This window comes from Gymnogyps californianus, chromosome 1 (genome assembly GCF_018139145.2).
Source record: "Gymnogyps californianus isolate 813 chromosome 1, ASM1813914v2, whole genome shotgun sequence".
NCBI lineage: Eukaryota > Metazoa > Chordata > Aves > Accipitriformes > Cathartidae > Gymnogyps > Gymnogyps californianus.
In genome coordinates this window covers 36,650,444-36,676,925 of record NC_059471.1, presented here as the reverse complement: position 1 = coordinate 36,676,925, position 26,482 = coordinate 36,650,444, and the positions used below count along the sequence as shown (strand labels likewise).

Below are 26,482 nucleotides of genomic sequence, written 5' to 3'. Positions count from 1 at the left end.
AATTTAAGCTGTGGAGTGCATAGCATTGTATATGTCATTACAAAAATAATCTGATGTTTTATCAGTGAATGTTCTTTTATGATAAACTGTATGACAGAATCAGTTTTTACTTGTCTGTTTTCAAAATATAGCATGAAGCACCTATACTTACAATTCTAAATGATTTTTTATCATATCAAAATTGCACATAATTTGGAAATCTGGGTGTTTATGTCCAACTAGAGACTTGTTCTTCGGCAGCATTATTAAAAGATGGGCTTATGAAAGTTCTTAAATACTGCCTAAGAAATGCAAATGATACGCTGTATTACAGAAGAAGAATTCTGAAGATCTGGGACATCAAACTCAGTGTTGTGTCACTGCTTTTCCAAGTCAGCTTTTCAGAAGCTGATGATTTCAGCTACAGGCATCCAAACTTTTTAAAATCTGGCCACTTCAATTAGGGGGTAGTTTAGTGCTTTGCACTTAAAACCAGACAAGATCCTGGTTTTAATATATACAATTAGAATAAAAGCTTGTCTTAACTTTTAACATGTTTCAAGTTAAAAAAACAAACATTAAAAAAAAAAAGGAAGAGATGGAGGCATAAAGATAAATATTTCAGCATTCTTATATGTAATCTCTTAAATATAGCGCATCATATTTTGGAAGCAGCCTTAATTCTGCCGTTTATTCTTTTCTTGTCGCAAATTGTAAGCTAATATCTCTCTTGTGTGCAGCAAATCTACCTCATATATATATACGCATATAATCATTGTGACACCCACAGAGCCCAATACTTCTCAACCCAGATAAACCTTTACAATTGCAGAACTCATGTCTATTTTCTAGGTCTAATATCTCAACTGTAGATGCCCAGGAAAACTGACCTTATGCTTTTACTTATGTAAGACATCTGCCTCCTCCTAAACACAGCTGCTACTAGAATCAACATTTCCATTTTTCAAGTCATTGTCAGGCAAAATGCCTGCTATAAACTGCCTTTTCATCAATTCTCTGCCATTAGAAAAGTCGGACCTTTGCCCTGGAATTAATTATAGCACCTCCTTAAAGACGATGCTAAGAACTTATCTATAAACTGGACTACAGTAAGAACTGGTCATACCTTTTGTTTTTGCTTTTTCATAGCAAAAAAAGCATTTTGCACACCCTGGACTAGCCAAGATATAAATTTTAAAATAGAAGTTATGACCACAGCTTAGCTGCCATCCTAAAAATGGGAGCTGCTTCTGAGAAGTTCTGTATTTATGGTAATCATTAATGACCTTTAACTCAATAATAATTTGACCAATTTCCTTCATATTGTATTTTGCAGTAATACAAACAGTTGGGTGCCATGTTACAGTGAGCTCATTGTTGCAAAGGAACAAATGTAAATACTTGATAACCATATACAGCCACAGAGCTCAGAGTTGAATTCTTTTCCTTCTGCTCTAAAAGCATTAGACCTTCTCCTATGAACTATGAAAATATAATGCTTGTGTTGAGCTGTAACAGAGCACTCCGAGATACAGGCAGCAAAGAGAGAATTGCTTCATGTATGATAATATCTATACAAGAACTGTGATAATAAACAAACATTTAATTTTAATGCTAGGCAGTTTAGAGGAATCTTAGAAAGGTAAGCATCCACTTCACAACGGATTACAGAGAAATATGAATGTCTAACTCCCTTAAACACTTTTTTTTTTTTTAATCCCAGTTGAAGTGAGAGGTCATATACTTAAAATTTTTACACTTTAACGTCTATGGAAGTGATATTACACATTTCAGCTCATGCATTAGTCATACCTCTTTACACTGCATAGCTGTAACTCTAAGAAATGAGTGCTACTTTAAAAATCTATCAACAGCAAATAAACTCTTTGTTCTTCTCTGGGTACACAGCCCTTTCTAGGAAATCAGAACCACCATGCCTCTCTGTTTGCCTCCAGTTTTAAAGTAGGTTTCAGTTCACCTGCAGATAACCATCTAAAAGCTAGTTATCTACTCTAAGCTAATCAGCTAAGATCCCTCTATAAGCATTAGAGACATACAAGATAATTCGTCCCATTTTGGGCATCTAGCTTTAGGTACATACTGCTCCTGGAAATGACTTTCACCAATAACTATAGGGGAACCTAGATGACCAGCAAGATGTTCAGTGTAATAGCTAAATTAAGATGCATCATATCAGAAGTGAATTACATGGAATTACAATCTCCTGATAAATAACCAAAAATTACTCAAATGACAGCGCTGTTAACCTCCTGAAGAACAAAATGAAACAAGCTCCACCCTCCCCCTCCCCCAAGAAAACCCCCAGAAAAAATCCATCTCTAAAAGTCACCGGAGTTAAATAGTAAAGACGTGTTTTCTGTCTCTGTGATTCAAGGTTGAGAGCTGGAGTATCAATTAGGTCACCAACTACTAAGAGACAAGTTCTTCAGTAGGAAGAAAAACATACTGGGACAAATGCTCTCTAAAACTAAAGCAAAAGCAGAACTGTCTGCTTCCCTGGTTAGATACTGGAGAATTAAAATCTGCGATGTCAACCTAAATGTCCATAGCTCCCCTAGAGAAGAGGTCCTGGTATCATGCCTCATTTTCACAGATTAGCGGAACCAGTTCATTTCCAATGAGAGTATGCTGTTAACCATCCAACAAACATACTTTTTCACAGTGGTTACAATGGCCCCTTAAAAATACTTTCTTCCATCTATCTGTCCTAGTATGGAACACTGCCATTACTGCGATGTTGCAGAAAAAATCCTGAGGATTTCTGTACACACGTTTAATACAGCTTTCTCAGAAGGATGAAGGTCATAAAAAATGCCATTTTGAAAGAGATCAGAATGCATATAAACCTTTCAAAAGCTACCAAAATTTTAAAAAGAGGGTTACTACCTTTCAGAAAATATCTTACAGTTTGATTATGTTACCTTTTTCATCGGGGAGTTGAGGAGGAGGAAAGTAAAAGAACAGGCAAATTAAACCTGTGCAAAATACACTTCTACTGGTATGGAGTTTCAGATGTGACAATATAATTGCTACAGTCTAATAATGTGACTTGAAGAATCATTTACTGGCCAGTGTTTACATGGACAACATGTAGGACATCCTTCAAGTGCTATTGTAAGCTGTCTATAAAACCATTAATTCTATTACACATGTTAGGGCTTGCGTATTAAGACCACACGGGGGCCTAGATAAACTACAATTGTTGCTAAGTATTGCTCTCATATAATGAATTTGGAATACCAAATTTTATAAATTCAAAATAAAACCATTCAGAAGTTTGAAAGTCAACAGTTAAGGTTCTACTAATTAATTCTAGAACGGCTATGATTTCCAAAATTTTCACTTAGAGAAAGGAAAATGAAAAATTATGGCCAAGAACAGAGTATCAGAAACAAATTCCTCATAGGATCCATTAACCTTAAATAATCTCATAAGAAGAAAAAAAAAAAAAGTGAAAGCTTCATCACTGGAAGCAGTTTGAACCAGCCTGGGCAAAGCATTACACAATGAATTATGGGGAATATTTTTAGCAATGGGCTACATTAATCTCTTTTCCTTTTTTTTTTTCCCCATAAGTTCATGTTCACAAGGTATATGTGTTTACTTCTGTTGAAATGTTTTGATATTTTCATAAATAAGAAGGAGTACCACTGTGGCTCTGCACACATATATATTAAAAAAAAAAAAGTCAGGATTAAAATTACAGCCCCATATTAATCAATCAGATTTCAAGGATTCTACTGTTGCTCAGTAAGACAATTACAGAGGACTTCACAAGGCTTCTGCTTTCAAGAATTCCTATAAAAAAGCAGGCTAGTTATTAAAAATCAGAGGTTCCTAGCTATTTTCCTTTTTTTTTCTTTTTAATCAAAATCTTTGTTACACCACAATTCTGAAGATTTCTATCAATCTTTGGTGTATTCCATACTGTTTGAATAAAATTAGAGAAAAATAAAAGAAAAAGTTTTCAATTGGACAGGTCTCTCTCCTAATAAAAAAATCTTAATATCAATATGACAACAAAGAAAAAGACAGAGAAAGTGAAAGAGAAAAAGGTGGGGGGGGAGAGAGAGAAATGCAATATTTAAGTATTCTTGACAAATTATGCCCAGAAATAATTGTCATATTAGGGAAAGATGTATTCTCAAATGTAAAAAAAAGGACTTAGACATTAATCAGATTTATGAATATTAAACTACTAGAATATTCATAATTTTTTCTCAGGATTACAAGAACAAGTATCACATTTTCAGAAATGATTCAATGCAACTCCGTTTTATGTAGGTGTTCATACCTGGAACTATAATAAAGCAAAATATCTTTGCTGACTCTAACTTCTTTTTAATTAAACATTAAATGCAAAAATGAAATTAAACATCTCTCCCCTTTATCAGACTGCTACTTAATATCTAACTCAAGCATCTTCTGTGTATTTTCTTGAAAAGCTTAATTCCAAGTATTCACCCTTCCCCCATGAAACAAAGATCGTACATAATGGCAATCACTTTTGAAGACAAAAGAATTGTATTCTGCCAAATCTAGTTTTGAAAGAGCAGACAATTGTCTTCATTTCGTTAGGAACAGTTTGGATTCAACATAGTACAATTTTTCACAAAGACTCTTCAGTTTAGACTACCAGTGAGTGTATATATTTAGCCTGAAGTAGCAGGTTTTGATTTCACAAGACTTACTTCATTAAGAATATGTATAAGCCCAATAGCAAAACAAAACAAAAAAAAAAAACAACTGGGCGTAACCTTCTAATAAGTTATTCTACCTTTTTGAAGGACAAAATTAAATAGGCTGTTTTAACAAATCTTGTCTTAATATGTGCTCTCCACTCTCATTCTTTTGAAAATGTTTTTGAGACATAATTTATATGACATGTACATATTTGGGAAGTTTCACACTTGCTGCAAAATGTGTATTTTGGTGTTAAAAGACCTACAGCGTGTTTATGTGAATTTCTGACATATGCAACATTCTTCAAAAGCACATTAAAAACACAGGGCAACAAAAACAGTCAGATGCACAAGGCAATATCGTTCACTAGGCTGCTGTACTCTTTACTGAAGTGTTGGTGGCTCGTGTTTTCTCTTTGTCTTGAATGAGAAAAGCAAACCTGTGAGGGAAAGAGGTCCTGACCTATTCAGTCAAATGCACAGAGTGACTTCTGAAAAGTGAAACTCTGGGGACAAAGACTACCATCTTTTCCTGTAAGTGAAGGAATGCAGATTGTCCCCATATGAATGCCTAGTCCATGTACTATTTTCTCTTAGCAAGTACTGTATTTGTTACCAAAAAAAAATTATTGTTGACTTATTGCTTAAGCTTTCATATTAAGGTATTGCAGATATTTCAGTTGTATTTGTACTACTGGCTTAATGAAAACAATTATTTCTTAAATTTTTACAAGAGTTTACTCTGCAATGCGCAAGCTACAAAAGAAGACTGAAGCCTAGACTGTAGGGATTTAACACAGTGCAAAGATTAGAAGTCACAAGGCCCAGTCAAGCTTCCTCTCACCTCATTGATGGTTGCACCGAGACTGAAGACTGAGGAAGCTAAAAAGGTCACTACAGAGAGACATATTTTTAAGTGACCCTGGTAAAAAAGTAGACTTGAAAGACACTCAAAAGATGGGGTGAGACCAGACCCTGAGCAGATTTTTTTATATGAAATAAAAGATTGAAGCCTTTCAGGAACAAGTTTGCTTCCTTGTCGGCGGGGAAGTCAGCTTAACAAAAGCCTTCAACTCCTCTGCCAGAGCAGATGTAGGATATGTGTTTAAGGGCAGACTTCTCTCTCTCAGAAAGATGGGACTAGGAAAAAGTGTGGAAGCTGAACCCAAAACTTCCTTCTACTGAAAAGGGAATCAAGAAGATTTTCCAGACCAAACTCAAACTACTGTTTGTTTCACAATGGTTTCAGGTTTCTGAGTCTCATTTTATTTTGCGCTGGAGAAACACGAAATGTAAGCATCTAATGAAATTAGCGTGGTCTGGGAAAAGAATGTGGAAAGGTGACAAATGGGACTAGGAAAAAGTAATTGTAATATGAGCTCTTAAGATGAACTACTTTTTGGAGAAGGTGCAAGATCAGAACGTAGGAAGAGGTGCCAAACATCACACCACATAAAGAGCTCGAGCTGAAAGTACAATAGCTCTGCTTCTGCTATCACAGTGTCAATAAATAAACATAATGAAATTCATGGCACATTATTGCATTGCTCTGTATTGCCTCTATTCATTTAAAAATGATGAACACATTTAAAATAATTCACAACTTGTCAAACGCCTGTAAGCAGTGTGGTTAGACTGGTGCTTTAAGAGGCATTTGTGAAGATCTTACGAGAGAGCTTGATACAACTTATATCAAAGTAAAGATGGAAGTATGGGAAAACAGAACAATAACTACTTCACCTGAATCTGCTAGTACAGTTGTATCCAATATATTTACACTGTTCACCAATGATATGTACTTACTGAAGCTACTCTGTCAATAAAAACCACATTAAGAACCTTTTGAAAGAGGTTCCCTGTCAATTAGGCTGCAGATACATTCTATTGCTCCAGTTTTCCTGTCAATTTAATATACTGGATCATATTAACAGTACTGGCTTGTCAATAAGGCAAATCCAAATCCTATTAATGGAATTATACTGCCAATATAACCGGCTTCCTATTTATCGAGCTCCCCAGTATTTTGGAAAGCTGTAAAATGGGATTATAAGGTTAGGTTACATACATCTGTCTCTATTTTACATAAATATTTCAGGAATTGTATCCTGTTGTGTAAAGAAACACGTGTAATCACTTTTGTCCATTACGTAAACTTCAGATGACAGAATAGTATAATTGTTTACCTTTGCTGAGAAAACATTAAATCATCCTCATTTATCATGTTATGTTTCCTGCTTGCTCTAAGTAACGGTATTATTTTATAAGACAGTCTACTTGTGTGCCACACATACAGAACTGCTAAGAGATGTATGCACTCCACCCTACCTGCACAAGATAATATCTGCTCCGGAAAATAAAAGGAAAGAGATAAAACACATTTTAGGAACAAAATAGGAAACACTCCACAATTTCAATGCTTATTTAGCCCTTGTGCTGTGCTGTATAACCTTGGTGAGCTGAAGCTTGTAAGTATAATTCTAGTGTAACAGAAACCCCTGGAAATAATTAATAAGAGGTAGTAGTTCGTGCATAAAAAAACAGTAGAAGTTCAGCAAGCCTTCTATTTAATAGAAGCCTTAATGAAGTTGAACATTAGTTGCTTTTAACCACATTCAATATTAAATAACTACTTTGACTAGATTAGGAGAATATACAACAGACCATTAAACCTGATTATATTAAAAAAAACTTTTGCTTAAAAAGAAAGAAAAAAGAAAAAAGTAATTGCATTAAAATGTACTGGGCATTCTCTTATCAAATTAACTCTCTAGGTCTAACTTGAAAATATGGATTTTAAAAAACATGGTCCAAAATGACAGTTAAAGGTCAATGAATCAAGTTGCCAATTATATTTTCTGGTAGCAGATGGGTGCAATGAAACCTAATGATTGAATTTGAAACGCTTTAATGCACCTTTTATCTATGGCTCCCACCATGTTGAGTCTACCTACCTAACAGATATTCTGTTTACTGCATAACAGACTCAACTACAATTAGCTAACTAGAATGAAATCTGCACTTATCACAATATCCAGCGTATTCTAAGAATATCATACCATGAACTCAAAATAACAATACATTTGGGAGTGTATCTTTCACAGCATTTGTGGTTTTTCGATTTTTCATTCCAATCTACATGTTAAATATGAAGTCTAGAAATTGAGACATTAAAATTAGAGGGAAACTTAAAAAAATAGTGCCCTGAAATTTAAGGAGATGATCAAAGTATTTGTTATAATTTAAAAAAAAGTTTTTCTCTCCTTGTGTTTAGAACACTTTTTTCTGTATGAAAACAACCTTATCTTTTCTTTCTTTCTTTCATGCACACAGATTCTACCGTGCAACTGTGAGGCCCTGGCATTTTATTTTTAATTTAGAGACATATCTGAAAGCTCTTACTCAGCAGGAATTCCCAGTGAAGACAGTAAGTGTTGTAGAATGTGTCCTATTCTTACCACTGCTGTTTTCCTGTTTTTAAAAGCAACAAATCACAAATGTTTTCTGAACAGATAAAAGCTTATAAACACTGCAGTACTATATGGTGGAGAAGGAGATCAAATTATGGCCTTTTAACACTGACAAATTGTTTTGTACTCATAATATTTAGTAAGGGGAAACAGAGACACTGGATATTTTACAACTGTTAAGTTTGTGTTAACATCTATCCACTATGTTTACCTTCTTCTGTCCAACCCGTACTCTCCCTAAAGGCAACAATAAAACTCCCACAAGCCATGACCTGAGGTCCACTGAAATCAATGGGTGTTTTCAAATTGGTTTCAATAGCCCTTGGATCAGTCTGCTTACTTCAATTACGGGATAAGCGAGTCTTTACATAGCGTGCTACATTCCCACAGATACATATGTTGTATGCTGAAGAAAGCTGTAAAGGAGCAGGAAGAAGATTACAATAGTGATAGAAAATGAGAAGAAACTCTTAAATGTAATATTCCTTTATCCCAGCATATGGTCTTCTCTATGGACAGCATTTAAACAGATTTGTAATGGCAGTGACAGGGAAAGGTGATTAGCTAGGCAGCAAACACTGTATGTGGCACAAGACTCCAGTTCTATGTTTCTTCCCTACAGAGTGAAAAAAATTAGCAACAAAGATAAAGCAGGACTTGGTTCTGAAGCCACACTGCCTGCACAGAAAACACACACAAAGAGGAACACTGAAGCTTTCTTCCTAGGTGACGGTCAGAAGAACAGACGTAAATCTAGATCACCTCCTTTCCTTTAAAGCTGCAACCTTATCCCCTTTCTCTTCCTAAAATCCTTCCCCAGAAAAGCAATGATTCCCTTAAATTCCTTAGGAATTAGGAACAAAATCACGGATGTTAAAACTTACTTACACTATTACCTTCTGTGTAATTTCTTATTTAAGTCATGCAACTCTTTATTTCAACATTTTGTTAAAAATCCCCAACAAGGTATTCTATAAACATTTTGTGACAGGATACAAAGCCCTACGTTCACACAAATACCTTGGCATAATTATTTCCTCTTAGCACTAGAAAAAGACACACCACTAAATATGCTGCCAAAATAATGGCTGAATTTATGACAGAATAGTAGATCATCAAACTTTACAGCCTCACATGCCTGTGCAAGGAGATTTTCAACTGTAAAATGGTGATGAGTTGATTTATTATTTGTGACATAAGATAAATAATTTAGGCTTGCACAAATTTAGCAAGAGGTTCTGTCCCTAAATATGTTTTAAAGCCATAACAGTCATGTGTCTATGATGAGGTACCTCATAAAATGGAAAGTTTGGTCGAATACACCATGAATATAGTAGCAGTGGTCAAGTAGGCTTGGACAGAAAAAATAAGGCCTTTCTGCTATAGGGCTTTGTATATCCATCCACAACTCTGTCACTTCAATGTTAACCTACTGCAATGTCTTCATACAGGACTCTATGTTAAGTTGATTCAGAACAAGCAAAAAAAATAGTTATCTTTCTCGATAGGATCACTTCATCTAGAACACAACACCCATTTATCTAGAGATTGCCACAGGTAATCTATAAGCTCATGGGTATTTAAAGGCTGACTATGACCTGTAAATTCTTAAAAGTCTGGGAAAAAAATGTTCTGGATTACCCCTCTCATTACAGCTTGCCATATCGAGACTCTGAAATCAGATTTTGCTGTTAAAATAAAGAAGATCCACATAAGAAATGTTCTCTGCAAAGATTCCAGGGTTAGGAAAAGTCTTCTTTCTACTCCAAACCAGTGTTGGTTTGTAAACATCTAGCACACGGCTGCAAGTTTCACCAGGGATAGAGAGACTGAACATGAATGTTAATATTTGACTGAGGGGTTAGTTAGAATACAGTGACTAAATTATGGATTTTCCTCTGCATCTAATTAGCAGGATGCTCACCCAGCATGTGAGCACTTTTTTCAAAGCGGAATGCATGCAATGGCAACTGAAGGATGCATATATATTTTAATTTTTTTTTTTTTTTTTAGTCATGATCTGTCAAAGAAAATAGTTAATGCAACCTTCTCTAAATAATGTCCACATCACAAAAGTCCCCAAGCCAACACTCAGAAGAAGTGTGTATGTGGGGAAGCCTCTTTCAAAACGGGAAAAGAAATGAAAATACAACAGGTAGAGCGCAAGAAATTCCAAAAAAAAACTCATGCGAAGGGAAAAAAATAACTTAAGACTGTTCACACTGCTCTTCCTAAATATTCAAACTGGATAATGTGTAACACAGACTAATGCTGCTCCCTGCAGGTGGATCATGAGCCCTCATGAAGCCACACCAACTTCCAACTTCACTGGAATTCAACATGGAGTTAGGTGCTTAGCTGCAGAGAGTGATCTCCAGGAGCAGAGCCTTTGCATGCAATTCTTCTACACATATGCCTTCAAAACTTGTTTTTGGGTAGAAAAGCTCATTAGGAGATGAATTAGATTATTTCCATGGAAAGTTGTTAATTTACATAATTTCGGGCCATCAACTTACTGGTGCTTCTTTCTAAACAAACACGCCATTGTGCCATTGGGAATAAAACAAAAGCCATACAATACTAAGGGACTACTATACGGTCTTCAGTTCACATGCAACTTTATTAAGTTCACCGTAAATTCCTAAGAATGAGTAAACTTGGGGTTTTTTGTTGTTTTTGTTCAGATCTTCTCAGGCATAAAGTAATAAAATACAAAATGCCTTTCTAAAATATGCTAAGATCAAGAGCAAACTCATTCACTTTCCATGAAAATAGAATTAGGATCTTACTCTTAGGACTTTGTGTATCAAACCTTAGCATAGAGACTTTCCAAGGAAATGGTATAGAGCCCTACTCCTAAAGGTTTATAATAGGATTGCTACTTTAACCTTAACCACAGCATAACAAACAGCACCAATATAATGATAATCCAAGCTACCAGCAACCTTAAGAATGTGCAAGGAATAGACAGATACTGGCAGGAATTAATCTGCCATTTTCACACATCTGCCCAAGGGAGGTATTGTAATTGCAAAAATTTACTCTTAGACTGCTGAGACTCATAGTAATTATATTTCTTTTTTAATAGAAATAGCCACAGGTAGTAACAAATTGGGTTTTGAGATGGGGAACTGGGCATGCATTCTAACCCAAATTACTATGTAATTGTCTTTATTATAAAATACTATAGAAAACCTATGGCTCAAAATTTAAATCAGAACAAAACCTTTCCTTTAAATAAACTCTTCTCCTCCCACAGCTATTCAACATATATGCCTATTTCTTCATTTACTGGTATCAGCAAGACCAGTATGACTGCAAGCAATTTATCTTTATCTAAAGATCTTTGCGAATACTAACCAAAATTCCTGAAGCATACATTTGCTTAATAGAAACAGCTTTCTCTTGCTTTACTTTCATGCAAGTAAAGTAGACTAACAAGTAGGTCAACATCTGGAATCTAGCTACTTGTTCCTAAGGTTCCTTTGCCAGTATCAGGGGATGAAGAAAAGAGTGTGTGTGGTCCACGTATATTTTAAATGAACTGAAATTAAAGTTTTCTTCAAAATTCTGGAAGCCTGTTTGAAACAAATGAGTATAGGAAAGTACTTAAAATGAGTTATTTCACGATTGAAGGAATTATTATTTCATAACCATCATATTATTGCGATAATGAGATGTATACTGTTGGGAAAGATCATATATACGGTGGCCAATGAATAAATAATAAAATAAATTCATCCAGTTACTTCTGCCCCTTGCAATACTATATCCTGTTAGGCCTGAAAAGAAGCTACAGGTGGTTTAAACAGACAAAATATTTTTACAGATTTAGACAAAATGAAGACTATGCATTGAAAGAAATAACATAAAACGTTTTGTTTTCCCCTCTTTTTCCCCTGATGGCTACAAAGCTGACTGATATGTTTCTTGCCTCAGAGCTACGAGATGCAAATTATCGTGTGCTTTTTAATATCTAAAACACCATTGATGGAAGCAATTGAGTGCTGATTATTCTCACATGTCACATGACTTATACCTCCTTTTCATCATTATGCTCAATCCCGAAGTCTGATAGCAGAATACACAGTTTTAAGCAAGATGTATAACTTCCACCATGAAGCGGAAAATGAGGTCCTTCCTTACCTATGCTCTTGCCTCGGGAAAAAAATGACAACAGCATTTATCTCTAAACTTGATGCTTTCTAGGTCGCAGCAAAAGGTGCGGATTGACAGCATCTTCCAAAACACTGTTACACAGCTATGTACAGATTATGCACAATTTAAAAAAAAAAAAAAATAGATGCACATTGGTCGTCAATGGTGTTTTTTATCCAGCTAGATAGTTCTTTTGAATCCATGCTGCTCTCTCATCTATGTATCTGCACATATGCATTCATACACACAGTTATATTATCTGACACAGTCTAGAAATTTAAATAGTTTCTAAGCTTTTGTGGCTGCCATTTTTAAAAGGCTTTTAAATTCGTTATTTCCCAAGGACTCTAAATTCCACTATATTCTTATTGTCATTTGATCCACTGAAATGATGAACAGATCAGAAAAGAACACACTTGGTACTTTACAGCTGTGGCTGGATAATCTTGCTCATGATCATCAAAGCAGGATTGTTTTTATGATCTTCAAATCTGCATATCAAATTATGCAAGTCTATGCGAAAAAGCAAAAATATCAAATATTCAGACATCAGGACTATCTCAATAGAGTACTAGAGAATGCAGTTGGAGGCTAAGTGAAACGAACAGCTTTTGCAGCTTTGCAGTGTTTTTAAAGCAAAGGGGAAAAGCAACAGGGAGCAGTTCAACTAACACAGACTCACAGATTCTGGGTTGAATTCTGCACATGCTTATGCACATCAACAACTCCACTCCTGTAAGCGATCTATGTAATTCAGTGGTTCTATTGACCTAAATTAAAATATTCACTGAATAACTGTTTTAAGGCTCATGCCTTGAAAGACATAATACTAATGTAATTACACATATATAAGTTAGTTTTCATAGGCCTCAAAATTACTTATGCACTGATTAAGGACATGATCCTGGTCTTTCTCCATTTGTGGAAAAACAGTCTTTTCCTCAATACCATTAGGAACAAAGCTCAAGTGCTTAATCTGAGGTGCGTTATTAAAACAATGTTCTTTTCTTTGTCACCTTTAAAATTTTATAGAATGTAAGTATTTTCATTAAGAATTAATGAAAATTTGTTTAGCCCACTTCAGCTCACCTTTTTTTTTAAACCAAGTTGTAGCTAAACAATCTTAACCATAAGTGGTTGCTTAGCAATCAGCAAAGAACGAGACAGAAATATAGTAAGTAAAGAAACTGACTGACATGTTCTGTGTTTGAATCGTGGAATTCATTAAAAACAACAGAATAACACCAACAGAAGTTTAAAACAAAATTCTATTAATAAAAGAATACATACAACTGTCTTTAGGAACAAATTGTGATTCACTTGTCTGCTCTCTATAAAAAATCCTTTAGCTATTATTAAAAATACATTAAAATCCTTCAAATTTTGATGAAGCCATTATTTACCTTTTGTTTTTAATTCAATTGTCAAGTATGTTTCCAATGATTTTAAAAACAGTATATATCTACAAAGCAAGCAAGAGTTTATAGCTCTGAAGACTTGAAATTGATTTTTAATGCAGCAGCTTTCAAACACTACAAAGGCTGCTCTCTGCTGATAAAGACAGTAAACAAGAAATTGTCCTTTAAATGTTCCCTTTAATGTTTTTCTTTAATTAAAAATCAATCAAAAAACATTGCAACATTAAAAATTTTAAAATTAAGACATTAAAAAATGTTTAAGGTTTTTGACACACGACGCATTCAAACTAGAATGAAAACTTCTGATGTTACTTTTGTTTAGTTGTGTTACTTTAGACTTTCTTTGCACTGTAAACATTGTTAATCAAGAAATAAAAATACATAAAAGTAGTTTATCACTGAACACAGCTATTTTTATTGAGTAGAAATGTTAAAAATATGATGAAATAAAACTAGACATTATAAAAGTACTGAAGTAAAATGCTTTTTTAATACCTTTAGATTATTTTAATATATTCCTTTCCTCTAATCAGACCAAAGCCTATTTATGTAGATTAGTTACATCTAGAGTCTCATTTATCCAACCTGTATTTATCCTTTGATCACAAAGCTTGTTAACTTAAATGGTCTTTTATTGTTATGATTCGTTTTCCCATAATTATGCAGTTTAACTGCCTGATTTTTTTTTGAATAAATATATGCAAACGCGCCAGTCATATTCAGCAGTGTTATGCTGGATGCTCAATGAACTGTAAGAACCATTTCAATACAATAAAACTGCCTGGAAGTGTTCCAGGGCAAGGACTGCAAATACCAGTAATCATAGTGTCACCAGAACTAGTACAGGCAAATACAAGCGTGTCACACATATATCAATAGATGGTCTGAAACACTGCCTGAAACTACTTTCGCATGTCTGTCACTGCAAGAACTTACAATGCATCGATCAGAGGTCCCACCCACACAGCAGAAATTATGCATTTGTATCTTGTAACAAGACTTTTCTTTTCCCCTTTAGAGTCCTCCTTTGGCGTACCACGGAGACTGCAGCACACAACCACCCAGCAGAGAACAGTATGCAATTAGAAACTTTTCTATTACAGGTAAAAGTATGTTATGAACCAGAGGAACTCTGATCTGATACATACATCACAAAGCCAGCAGAAAGGTCCATGGCTAAAATAAAATACTGTTCATTTGAAGGATTTTACTTGCCTAGATCGCTTATAGCGTACTAAATTGAATATAGATCAACATGGGACTGATTGTCTCGAGGGCTGAAAGAGGAGATATTCCCTCACTGCACAAAACTGAGATGCAAACTGATCTTTATGCTGTCCCTCTGTATGAGTAACACTAATAACTGGCTGAAACTATGCAGTCATATCTTTACATGTAGAGGGACTCCTCAATTTTGAGGACACATCACCAGATGAAAAAAGGAGCTATCTTCTCATCTCAAGCAAGGGAGATGAATTGATCTTCTGCTATCCTTTCTGTAGAGGTAACACCACTAACCAGTGGAAGCAATTCAGTAGAAGAAAGAGACGGTTCTCGTGTGACCTTAATAAGCAGGAATTGTATCAGCAGCCTTTGGGATTTAGCTAGAAAATATATGACTGCTCAAGGAAGTTATTTAAAGCACTGCCTAATATCCTAATTAACAGGGACATTCATATGAATTTGCTTGTTCTTGAATGTAGTACTTAATACTGAGTATTTTATCTAAAATGCTTAATAATTTATCTATTTTTTCTTTCTCATAGGATTTACAGTAATTGATCCAGAATCTTCTTCTGTTAAAAAAAAATAAATGTCTACAGCAGACTAAAAAACAAAGGTTGCACTAAAAAGGCCATGACAAATATATTACTAGGGTTTAGAATGCACCCTGGCTAAGATTTATGGCAGGCTGTACACTACTCCGTTTCATCTCATCATACTGACAAAACCAGCAACTAGTTAATCTCCTTGTTGCCCCCTTAAAAACACACCAAATTAAACACCTAAACTCAAGGAATTTTTCCTCAAAATCATTTTACCACTCTCTTCCTAGTACCTTTTTCTTTTTTTTTTTTTTTTCTATTTAGGTAAAAGCTTGCAGTCCCCTGAGAGTATCACTTGTTTCCTATATTTTTGAACCCTTTAGCATTAATTTTGCCACTTCTCTTCTTACAGCTGAAGTAGAGATACAATTGAAAGTATAAAGCTCTCAAGCTATCTATCTGCTGCAAAAATTTGTCCCAACTGCTCTACTCTGACCTTTTGACATCAAAGTATTGCTTCTATACTTTTAAAGATAAAAACAGAGCTGTGTTTCTGCTCCGGTCAACAAATCATTGTTTAAGATCTTTTCACAGAAAATTCTTACCTGTTGGAAAATACTAGTACTAGTGTCAAAATGTCTTTTCTTTATACGTGCAGGCACTCCACAGTCTTGAAGAGGTATCTCAAGACCTCTGCCATGCATCCTATATGTTTTCTTCGGAAAGGAAACAACAACCCCTATACATACACTTTTTATATGTAGAACGAGTGTCTTGCATAGCGAAATGTAAAACTAATTTGACAAGGCATTTTAACTTTTGTAGAAACATTGAAAGAAAGAGAAATCAAACAGTATCTTTAAAAACATATATGTAAATATTTCCCAGTATGTTAATGTTTCCTGGGGAGGAAGGTAGTGAAAAGGAAGAAAAAATGCTGGGGAAAAAGAAAAAAAAAAATTTTTTTTTTTTTCATTTGAAAACAAAATCCCAACTGGTTTACAGCCAAATGTTGTGACTTGGGAAGATTTTTTTTTTTTTTTTTTGACATTTTTGCCTCATTAGAGAAGCCAGGTTGTATCTATGCTTTCTTAATACCAAGTGTTATTTGCAAATATTTTACATGTACCTAACGATAATTTTCCATGTAACAGTATTTGCTGAATTTTAGGAATAATGCTATATCACGCACACTTTCAAAAATATATGAAAACGTGAAAATATATGTTCAGCAATATGTTCAATGGAGTCTTTGATTTCTTCTTTCAGCTGCACATCTGATTATGCTAGGTTAACGGTTGGACTTGATGATCTTAAAGGTCTTTTCCAACCTAAACAATTCTATGATTCTATGTTACAGTTCACATCATAGTTACAAAATCTTCTAAATTCCAGTCACCTTAATTGTTTGTAAAGAAGCTGTAAGAGAACATCACAAAAAGCTGAAATCTAAAAATAAAGGGCCAAATCATACTATTCTTAGCTGCACTCTGTGAGGCTCTCAGTCACAATTTACTCTTGAAGCACTGAAATCATTGATGAAGTCAAAATTATGCTATTGACTGAAATATGAGTAAGAACAGGCCTTTTCTTCAACGTGAGTAAGGATAACAGAAACCTGACCAAATCTATTGTTAAAAGATAACTCTTCAAAGGATCAGTCATCAAAATTGCACTGGTAATCACAAATTTGTGTGGATTTACCCATTTAAGATTAGGTAGTGACAGTGAGCACCAAGACGAGGAAAGCTCAGACAACTTTAAGAGCCATTGAGAGCTGTGATCCAGTAAATCCTGCATGACTTGCTTCATGTCTTTTATTATTTTAACTGCACTAACTTTCTTCAACTCTTATATTTTATAAAACAGCAAGTTCTACGGAGACATTATTATTCTTAATTTATTGGTTAACGAGAATTTCTGTCCTGGCAATATCATTTTCTTTCTCATAATGTCAATATTCTACTTCAGACTCTTAAATTGTCTTTTTCTCTGTTATGTTTATTGTTCTATATTACAGCATTTCATCTTGGAAAGTTCTTTAGATTTCATATGGACCTATGTATCAGGAATGATCCTTTTGAAACAATACTGGCAAGAAGCTCAAGATCAAGACCAGAGCAGATGTAACACAAAACAGGAGCCCAATTCTGCTTCCTCTGCCTATTTCAGCAGCCAGGGCAGATGCCACAGTGAGCACGATGTTGCCAGATCTGGTCCTAAAATATATGTACTTTGTGTCATGGTACTGTGCAGTGTATCTTGACAAAAAATGTAATAATGCTTCATGAAAATAAAGAAAAGATCCTGTCCTGAAATTCTTACACAGATGACTCTGGTATTGACTTAATTGAATAAGTAAAACTAAAGCTTACAGAACGACGTAACACAAAATCATATTAACTGCAGACTGTATTTACACAATGCAAACATTCACAGGAGTTATTTTGCAAGACATCTAACCTTGTAAAACACTGTAAAAACTATCATAATGCATCTTAGGTACTTCTGAAGTTTCATCTGGTGACAATTTAGTGTCCTTAGATACAGCCCTAGAATATGCAGCTGCGAAATTTTGGGAATTATAAAGTACAAACCTGCAAACTTGCAAATGGGTAGAACTGCCCCAGTATCCTCTTGGTGCAAAATGTTAACTTCTGCTAGCTCTAGTGAGAGAGAATAATATTCCTCATTTGCAGCAGAAGATATAAAACCAAAAAATGAATACCTGTTTTCAGATACGAATTTAAATTACTGAGAATGAATGTAACTTCTGTGAGGAAAGCTGCTTCTCCTTATACTGCAGCAGCTGCAGACTTCTTTCTGCATTCTTGAAATTTCTGAGCTGAAGTTTCTCAAAGTAAAACATGGAATAGTATATCTAAAGACAGAGCAGCACTAATATAGCTTATGTTTTTTATTTCCCCTGAAGACTGTATCTTCTTACTACTACTAGACACCTGGCGATGAAGCTGCACTGGGACTTGACAGTAATCTGTTGACACATCATAAACATCAGGTGCCTGAAGTATTAAGAATGATCTGTACTTTATCTTAAAATGCTACAGGACTGCCTGGTACAGCAGCTACAGTGATTCCCAGCTTGAGAGCTTCTTGCAACACAGTCATTCTTTTTTAGCTGTTGTTTAGCAAAAGCTGTGACCACCGTTTTCTTTATTCACACCCGTCTCATTCCTGATATATTTACAAACCTCTCCAAGTTGCACCACAAGTATAATAATAAATAATCTCTAGGATGATCAACACTACTTGCATATGTAGATAGTTTTCTACACTGCTGTTATGTCACTTTGAGTAACCTATTTCCAGAACCTGTTTGTTTAAAGAAACTGTTTCCCTTTATCCATCCACTCTTTTATCTGTTGGAAATCTGCAAGAAGAAATTGCGACTTGTTCACCCAGGGAAAGGTGAACTGATTAACTCAGAACTTTTTGGTAGGAGAGATATGAACATATATGTGTATGTTTGTACATGATATTTCTTTTTCTAATGTCTGCTCTTCAATATAAAGCAAAATTCTGTTTCTCTTAGTCAGGTGAGTAGGTCAGCTTGATTTACTCACCAGAATGAGATGAACAGAATTTGCCCAGTAGTCTTTAAGGTCTAGAGTGAACAGAAATCTTCTTTCAGCCATGTAGAGTTTCCATTTTCTCCTGCTTTCCTCTTTTTTCTCCCCAATAAAAATGAATAGTTTGGACCTTAAGTGATTCAAAGATCACATGGAATTTTGAATCTAGCAATGAAAATTGTATAGCACTGGCTTATATTTAAATATTTTTAACAGACTTGCGTTTGAAAGCACTGTTTCTAAAGTATGTTTAGAATATGATTGCTGAAATTAAAAGCAATGAAACATGCTAAAGTGTAGCTGTTCTAACTTCCCTGTATGTTACTGAACACTGTTCTTCACACGCATCAACCTCATGTGCACATCAGATCACAAATGGTCTATTTTCAGAGGCCCTAAGCACTTGCAAGTCTCTTGCGCCATTAAAAGCTGAAGGTACACAGCATCCTTGGCTGTCATCCAAAATTTTATACATACATGTATGTATGCATGTTTAAATTATTTAATTTTTATGGTACTGAAGAAGTCCGTTGATTCATATAAGTAACACATGCAACCACGGCACACAGCTGGGTGCTACAAAGTAGTGAGTAAACACACAAGTTGTTAAACCATGTGACTAATGTATAACAGAAGTCACTTAAAGAGAGGCAAGATTACACCGCTCTTACACGTATCAGGCAGTATTTTATTCAATTGCTCGTCATTTTGGGTCAGTCTGAAACCCATAGTCACTACATAACACTTTACTCCACAGGTATTCATTGATATAAATTGGGCTATCTGTAGAATAAAATACTATTAACGAGAAATGAGGGAATCATAAAGCCTATTGGCTTTACTAGCTCTTACTAGTAAGCAAAGCAAAAAAGTTATTATGTACTCCTAATAAGAGTGAGAAAATTTGGATCTTACTGAAAAAGAAATTATTTATTTGATTTTAAATACTTATAGACTCAATTGGATGTACTAATATAATATTTAGCATGTGTGTGTATATATCCATAGATATATAAGTATGTACATATATATATATATATAAAAACATGAAGTTTTAATAACAGGCTCCTGCTAGAGAATTCTGCCATTAAACACTTGCTGAGAAAATGAGAGTGAAGAAAAGCAGTTCCATTGTATGAATTATATAGTGTGAGATTATCATGATTCAGTAATATATCTGGAAAAACTAAAGTGAATATTCGCTAGAGAACACTTACACAATCGTTTACCTTTCCCTTACTGAGGTAACAAAGAAAACTGCTTTTCTGAATTGACTAATGAAAGGAGATGATAAAGCAGCTGTTTGGATTCTGTATCCTTTTTCCACTGGCTATGCCTTTGATTCCTAACTGTGCAATTTACTTTTCCAGTCACAGGTTTCCTGGAGTGATTAAGGATATAGTAGACCCAGAGAGAGGGCTGATCCTTCACTATTTCTCCCTAAGTGTGCAGTTTGAATTTTACATGAGGCAGAAGTACAGGACCAGGCACAAAGTAGTGTCCACATTCTAAATGCAAATTTTATACAAAATTTACTCCAGGGATGTGGAGATGGAGAATACAAAATGTATTTTAGTAATGCAAAATTAGAGTGAAAAGGATCAGATTTTCCCATCTAGCTACTTTAAGTCTGGGCCTTTCCTAAATAGAAACCAACTACTCTGTTTCGTACTGTGTATATTTGTTTTGTCAATACAACTACAAAATACAGTATCAATAAGTATGTTTGAACAGGTTGTTCACTGGGAAAAATGAATGTTTCCTAATCTACTGGCTGGACCATCTAAACATCCAAAACACTCTGTGTAGATATTCAGGGAAAGCAAAACAATATTAGATATACCAGTATGTGCTATGAGGAGTTACAGTTAACGTTTCCCACAGTTGTCATAACGAAAACTCTTATAGAAACCACAACACACCTTTTTAAGGGAGGAAATTCCTCTTTTAGCTTTATACAGATCTCAGAAAAAAAAATCATGATTGATATTATACAGTGAACACTGTAAAAAAAGGAATCATATTTTCCATAGGGATTTTACACTACAATTGAATCTTTACTACTCAGTAGCATCAATACATGAATTAATTGCTTTATATAGACATTACATGGTTGTAGGAAAGTATAATTTTCTGTCTTTTAGCAACTATTACACTTGTCAGTAGGAAAAAAATGTGTTTTGTTTTTTTTTTTAGCATTCTGACAACTCCATTTTACAGTAAAAAAAGTTGACATTACTTAAACAAGTGTCATTGAAAGTTACTTGTTTTTTAAAGCATGAATTATAAATCAAATTATCTCCGGTTGTGCCCTAACCTAAACTCTTCCCTGAAATGTCACTTTTTGTTAAAATCAATTTCAGGTTTTAAGTATTGCTCCACTCACCTAATTGATAGCAACACAAATTCATGATAGGCATAAAATGAAATTGTTTCTGTGACACAACTCAATAGTGGGTTGAGGATTAGTTCACAGTGACCTTGTACAGACAGCCTTTTTTTCTTTTTTTTTTTCCCCAGTTGTAAATATTCAATTTACAGGCCATCAGTTACTGGAATTTTGGTTACTTAACCTGCCAATTACCGATGACCACTTCTATTTAGTTTGAAACTTTAGATGCAGCTGGCAACGAGAACATTTGGTGTTCACAGACCACAGGGTATGATAACTCCAAGGTATTACGGATTTTCTTTTGGTACATCAAGTGTCTACAGTGCAACTTCTTTCCCACTTGCTGCATACACAAAATGAGTCTGTGTCACTTCTGATACACTCAGCTCATTCCCCTATGACTCAGAACAGCATATTAGGAGAACCACAGGATAAAACAGATATGACATTTCAAATATATTTAATAGTCATTATCCAGAGCCTGCTTTCAATCCAAACGTTAAAAATCACTTTGGAACATACCTGTAGTATTTGAACATTAACCTGCATTAATCATGAAGTAATACTTTAAATTAAATCAACTGCAGCCAAATTCTGCCCTCACCTTCACTCTGAGAGTTCACTGCTCTGGAATACATCTTCTGAGTTTGGACTTTAAACTACCTGCTAAAAATTAAGTCATTCTTTGATTAGCACCCGATATCCAATGGTCCAAATTCTGTCATTTCTTACATTCACAAAAGTCAGTAGAGGACAGTGTGGATATAACCGGCAGCAGAATGCAGCCCAGCTGTAATTTCTAAATGCGCTTTGGTAGAAGACAGAGCATGTAAGTCTTTCGCTATAAAGCAATCATCAATATTGACTCAGGCTACTGGAAATCTGACTAGTTGTTTTGCTGTTTTATGACAGGATGTGAGTTTTGTTAACATTTGGGGGTAGGAGGGAATCACCACATACATTTTCTTTCTATTTGACTAAGCAGAATTTTCAGCGCTGAAGGTTTGGTTGTTTATGGGGAGAGGAGGAGGCAATGGGGCCCCAATGATACTGTTCTGCGTCAAAAAAATAAATATTTATGTATATATATTCTAAAGAAGGAAATTAAAAAAATTAAAAACATACATCTTGGAAAGATAGCTCATATTTACATACAGGATTGGAGGGTTATAATACACTGTTGCAACTGATGTCCTCAGTGTGTAGAGTTTCTCCCACGTCCTGTTAGTTACTACAGATGATATGACTGCTTCAGAAACGCCCTCCCCCTTCTCCACCCCAAACCAAAGTGAAGTGAAACCTGTGGAATTGCCCACCTCTGCCTGACGATCTTCTGAGAAAATACCCCAGTGTGCCCCAAACATACTAAACGCCTGCCTGCACTCTCACATGCACCTCTTTTGCACTGCCGTAACTCTGTTTGTTTCAGTGGGCATTTACTTTTGAATCACACGGGAAACACCAGTGTGACAGCGGAACCAGACCCACCAGATGTGGTCTGGTTCCGCTTTCATTAAGTCCACCTCTCTTTAGTGACTTGTGTTGGTCCCTTCAGTGGTGCCTTACAGCAGATTTCACTGCAGACAAAAGGTAAAGTTAAACCAGCGTCTAAAGTGAGGTCCAGGGTATTCTAAAAGTCTCCTACCTGAATTATGGACATCCGGCTCGGGGGAGCCTCGCTGGCGTTAGTCCCTTGCCCTGTGAAGCTGGTGTGGCAGCCCACATGTCCCTGGGGTACAGTCAGGTTGTTGGAGGCGGGCTTCAGGTACATCACCTCAGACCTGGGAGAGCTGAGGGGCAGGCGGGTCTGGTAGTCAAAGTACATGGGTGAGGTGGCCAGGGATGGGCTGCTCACCACGTTCATGACATTGAGGGGGCCCCGGCTGTCCTCGCCCTCACTGGGCACCAGCATAATGTCATTCTTGCTGATCTTCTTCTTCTTGCCCTTGCCCCCTCCACTGCCACTGCCTCCTCCTCCCCCGCCACTGCCTCCCCCTCCTCCCAGCTGAGGGTGGCTATACTCGGCAATGCGACAATTATAGGTGCGGATCTCCTTGTTCTCTCGCTTGCACTTCACGGCAATAGTGATCATGGCAGCCAGCAAGATGATGGAGACAGTGCTCAGCGTCACGATCAGGGGCAGCGACAAGTCCCAGTGTGGTCGCCGATGCTGCTCGCCATTCACCTGTGGCTCGCCAGCCTCGGGCAGGGGCCCCGCCAAGGCCCTGACAATGAGCTTGGCCACTGCGGAGAGGCTGGGCTTGCCATGGTCACTGACTTTTACCACCAGTTCAGCTACAGGGCTGAGCTCCTCCCAGTAGGGGTGCAAGGTGCGTATCTCACCGCTAGTGGGGTCCATCTCAAAGAGGTGCTCCTCATTGCCTTCCACAATCTCATATGTGAGGCGCCCGCTCTCCCCAAAGTCACTGTCCAGGGCGCGGACGGTGCCCACAGGGTAGCCCACCCCAGCATTGCGTGGCACCTGCAGCTCAGCAGTGTCATTGATGAGGGCAGGCAGGACAATGAGGGGCGCATTGTCGTTGACATCGAGCACAGTGACGCGCACCGTGGCGTTGCTTTCGCGGTGGGGTGAACCCGAGTCTTTGGCCAGCACGCGAAACTCAAAGTGCTTTGTCTGCTCATAGTTGAAGCTCCTCAGAGCATAGATAGCACCATTGGTGGGGTTGACGGAGACATAGGTGTAGATGGAGACGTCGCCCACATGCCCGGGCAGAATGGAGTAAGAGACTGTCCCATTTTGGCCCAGGTCGGGGTCCTGGGCCAAGACGGAGCCCAGGTACTCTCCAGGGATGTTGTTCTCAGGCACCTGTAACACATAGAGGTTCTTGCTGAAGCGGGGTGGGTTGTCATTCTCGTCGAGGATCCGGACAGAAAATGACTTGGTGGAGTTGAGTGGGGGGTTGCCCCCATCACGTGCCACGATGGTCACATTGTACTCATCCTGTGCCTCGCGGTCCAGGGGTCGGTCGGTGACCACAGTGTAGAAGTTGTCATAGTTCTCCTCCAGGGTGAAAGGGACGGCTCCGGGCCCGCCGCCACCGCCCAGCACCCGGCACTGGAGCTGCCCGTTCTTGCCCGAGTCACGGTCGGTGACCCGCACCAGGGCAATGACAGTGCCCGGTGGGGCAGCCTCACTCAGTGCTCCCTGGCGAACAGAGACAAAGCCAATGGTCGGCGCATTGTCGTTGCGGTCAATGAGGCGGACGGTGACCTTGCAGTGAGCGGGGATGGGATTGGGCCCCAAGTCCCGAGCCTGGACATCGATCTCAATGAGGCCGCTCTCCTCATAGTCCAGGTTGCCCTTGACACGGATGAGGCCACTCTGCGGGTCGATGCTAAACAGGTCGCGGACACGCTCAGGTGCGTAGCCACTGAAGGAGTAGAGCACCTCTCCATTGGTACCCTCGTCGGCATCAGTGGCATTAAGGTCGATGACGGCGGTGCCTAGTGGTGCGTTCTCCGGCAGCTCTACCACATAGGAGGCCGCCTCAAAGATGGGGCTGTTGTCATTGGAGTCAATGAGGCGCACGTTGATCTGCACTGTGCCGGAGCGTGGTGGGTCGCCACCGTCCAGCGCCGTCAGTACCAGGGTGTGGTGACTCTGCTCCTCACGGTCTAATGGCTTCTGGATGACCAGCTCTGGAAACTTCGTGCCATCACCGCGGGACTTCACATCAAGGGAGAAGAGGCCATAGTCATCACGGGTGAGCAGGTAGGTGCGCAGCCCGTTGTCCCCGGCATCCGGGTCGTGGGCGCTGGTGAGGGGGAAGCGGGTGCCCGGCGCAGCATTTTCCGAGATGTCCATGTCCACTTGGTCGGAGGGGAATGCCGGCGCGTTGTCGTTCAGGTCCTGGATCTCCACCTTGATCATGCAGATCTCCTGGTCGTTGGCGAACACCTCGAGGGACAGCTGGCACTTGGCGCTGCGCCGGCACAGCGCCTCGCGGTCGATGCGCTGCTTGGTGTAGAGCAGCCCGCTCTCCCCGTCCACGTCCAGGAGGTGCGGGGCTGAGTTCTCCAGCACCCGGAAGGTTGACTTGGGGCCGCGGCCGCCGCCGGGGCCGCCGCCGGGAGCGCCGCGCTCCGCGGGCAGCATCCCGCCTCCCGCCGCCAGCCGCGCATCGCGGCCGATGTTCCCGATGACGGTGCCCGCTCCCTGCTCCTCCGGCACCGAGTAATTCAGGTTCTTCAGCGACAGGGCGGGAGCCCAGCAGAGGAAGAAGCAACAAATGGAAAGGTACATCCCCGAGCAGGGGTGGGGGTGGCAGCAGCTGCAGCGGCGACCAGGGTTGTTCCCGTCTTCTCTGCCTCCTGCGCTGGGTTTGTTCTTCCTCCTCCTCCGTCGGCTTTTTTTTTTTCTTTTTTTTTGCCTTCTCTCTCCCCACCTCTGTATTTTAAGTTCCTGAACCTGTTGCTCTAAAACATCTGCAGACACACAGGATGAGAAGCAGCAAATGGACCATGTAGCTCAGAGGGAGGGAGCAATCGGGGGGGGTGGAAGGGGGGGGGAAGAAGCTTCGGCAGCGTTTCAGCAAGCGCTTGCCGTGCTTGCAGTCCCCTCGCAGTTACTTCGGCTGTCCAACTTCGGCAGTGGGAGGATTTCAAAAATCAGAAAATTTGCAAAAGATCTTCTTCTCCGGGCAGGCGAAGCGTTCCCGATCCTTGAATCCCCGCAGATGTACAAAGGATAATAAAAATAATAACAATAATAAAAAATCGGCGGCAGTGGTTGTTTTTCTAAAAACGATCAAAAATTTTTTTTTAAAATATGTGTATTCATATATACATAGGAGAGGGGGGTGGCCACAGGTCTGTAAGCAGGGGTAGAAAAGCTTATTTGCTACTCATCGCCTGTGATGCGATTGATGGAGTGGAGGGGTGGGAGAGAGACAGAAGGGGAAAAAAAGTCTCAGCTTGTTGTTGAAGCCCTCTTCGTGTGCAGTGAGAGGCAGTGAAATGTCTGATTGCACCGCGGGGCTGTTGGTTTT

General features: G+C 38.1%; 1 protein-coding gene across 1 annotated transcript in view; it reads right to left on the bottom strand.

The window, feature by feature from the left end:
* The window catches only part of PCDH17 (protocadherin 17), an 86,446-nt gene extending 60,709 nt beyond the window's left edge, over positions 1-25,737 (bottom strand). Inside the window, exon 1 of the mRNA XM_050907645.1 lies at positions 23,119-25,737. Coding sequence (XP_050763602.1) covers positions 23,119-25,737 — 2,619 coding nt within the window. The remainder of the gene's footprint in view (positions 1-23,118) is intronic.
* Between the last annotated feature and the right edge of the window lie 745 nt (positions 25,738-26,482).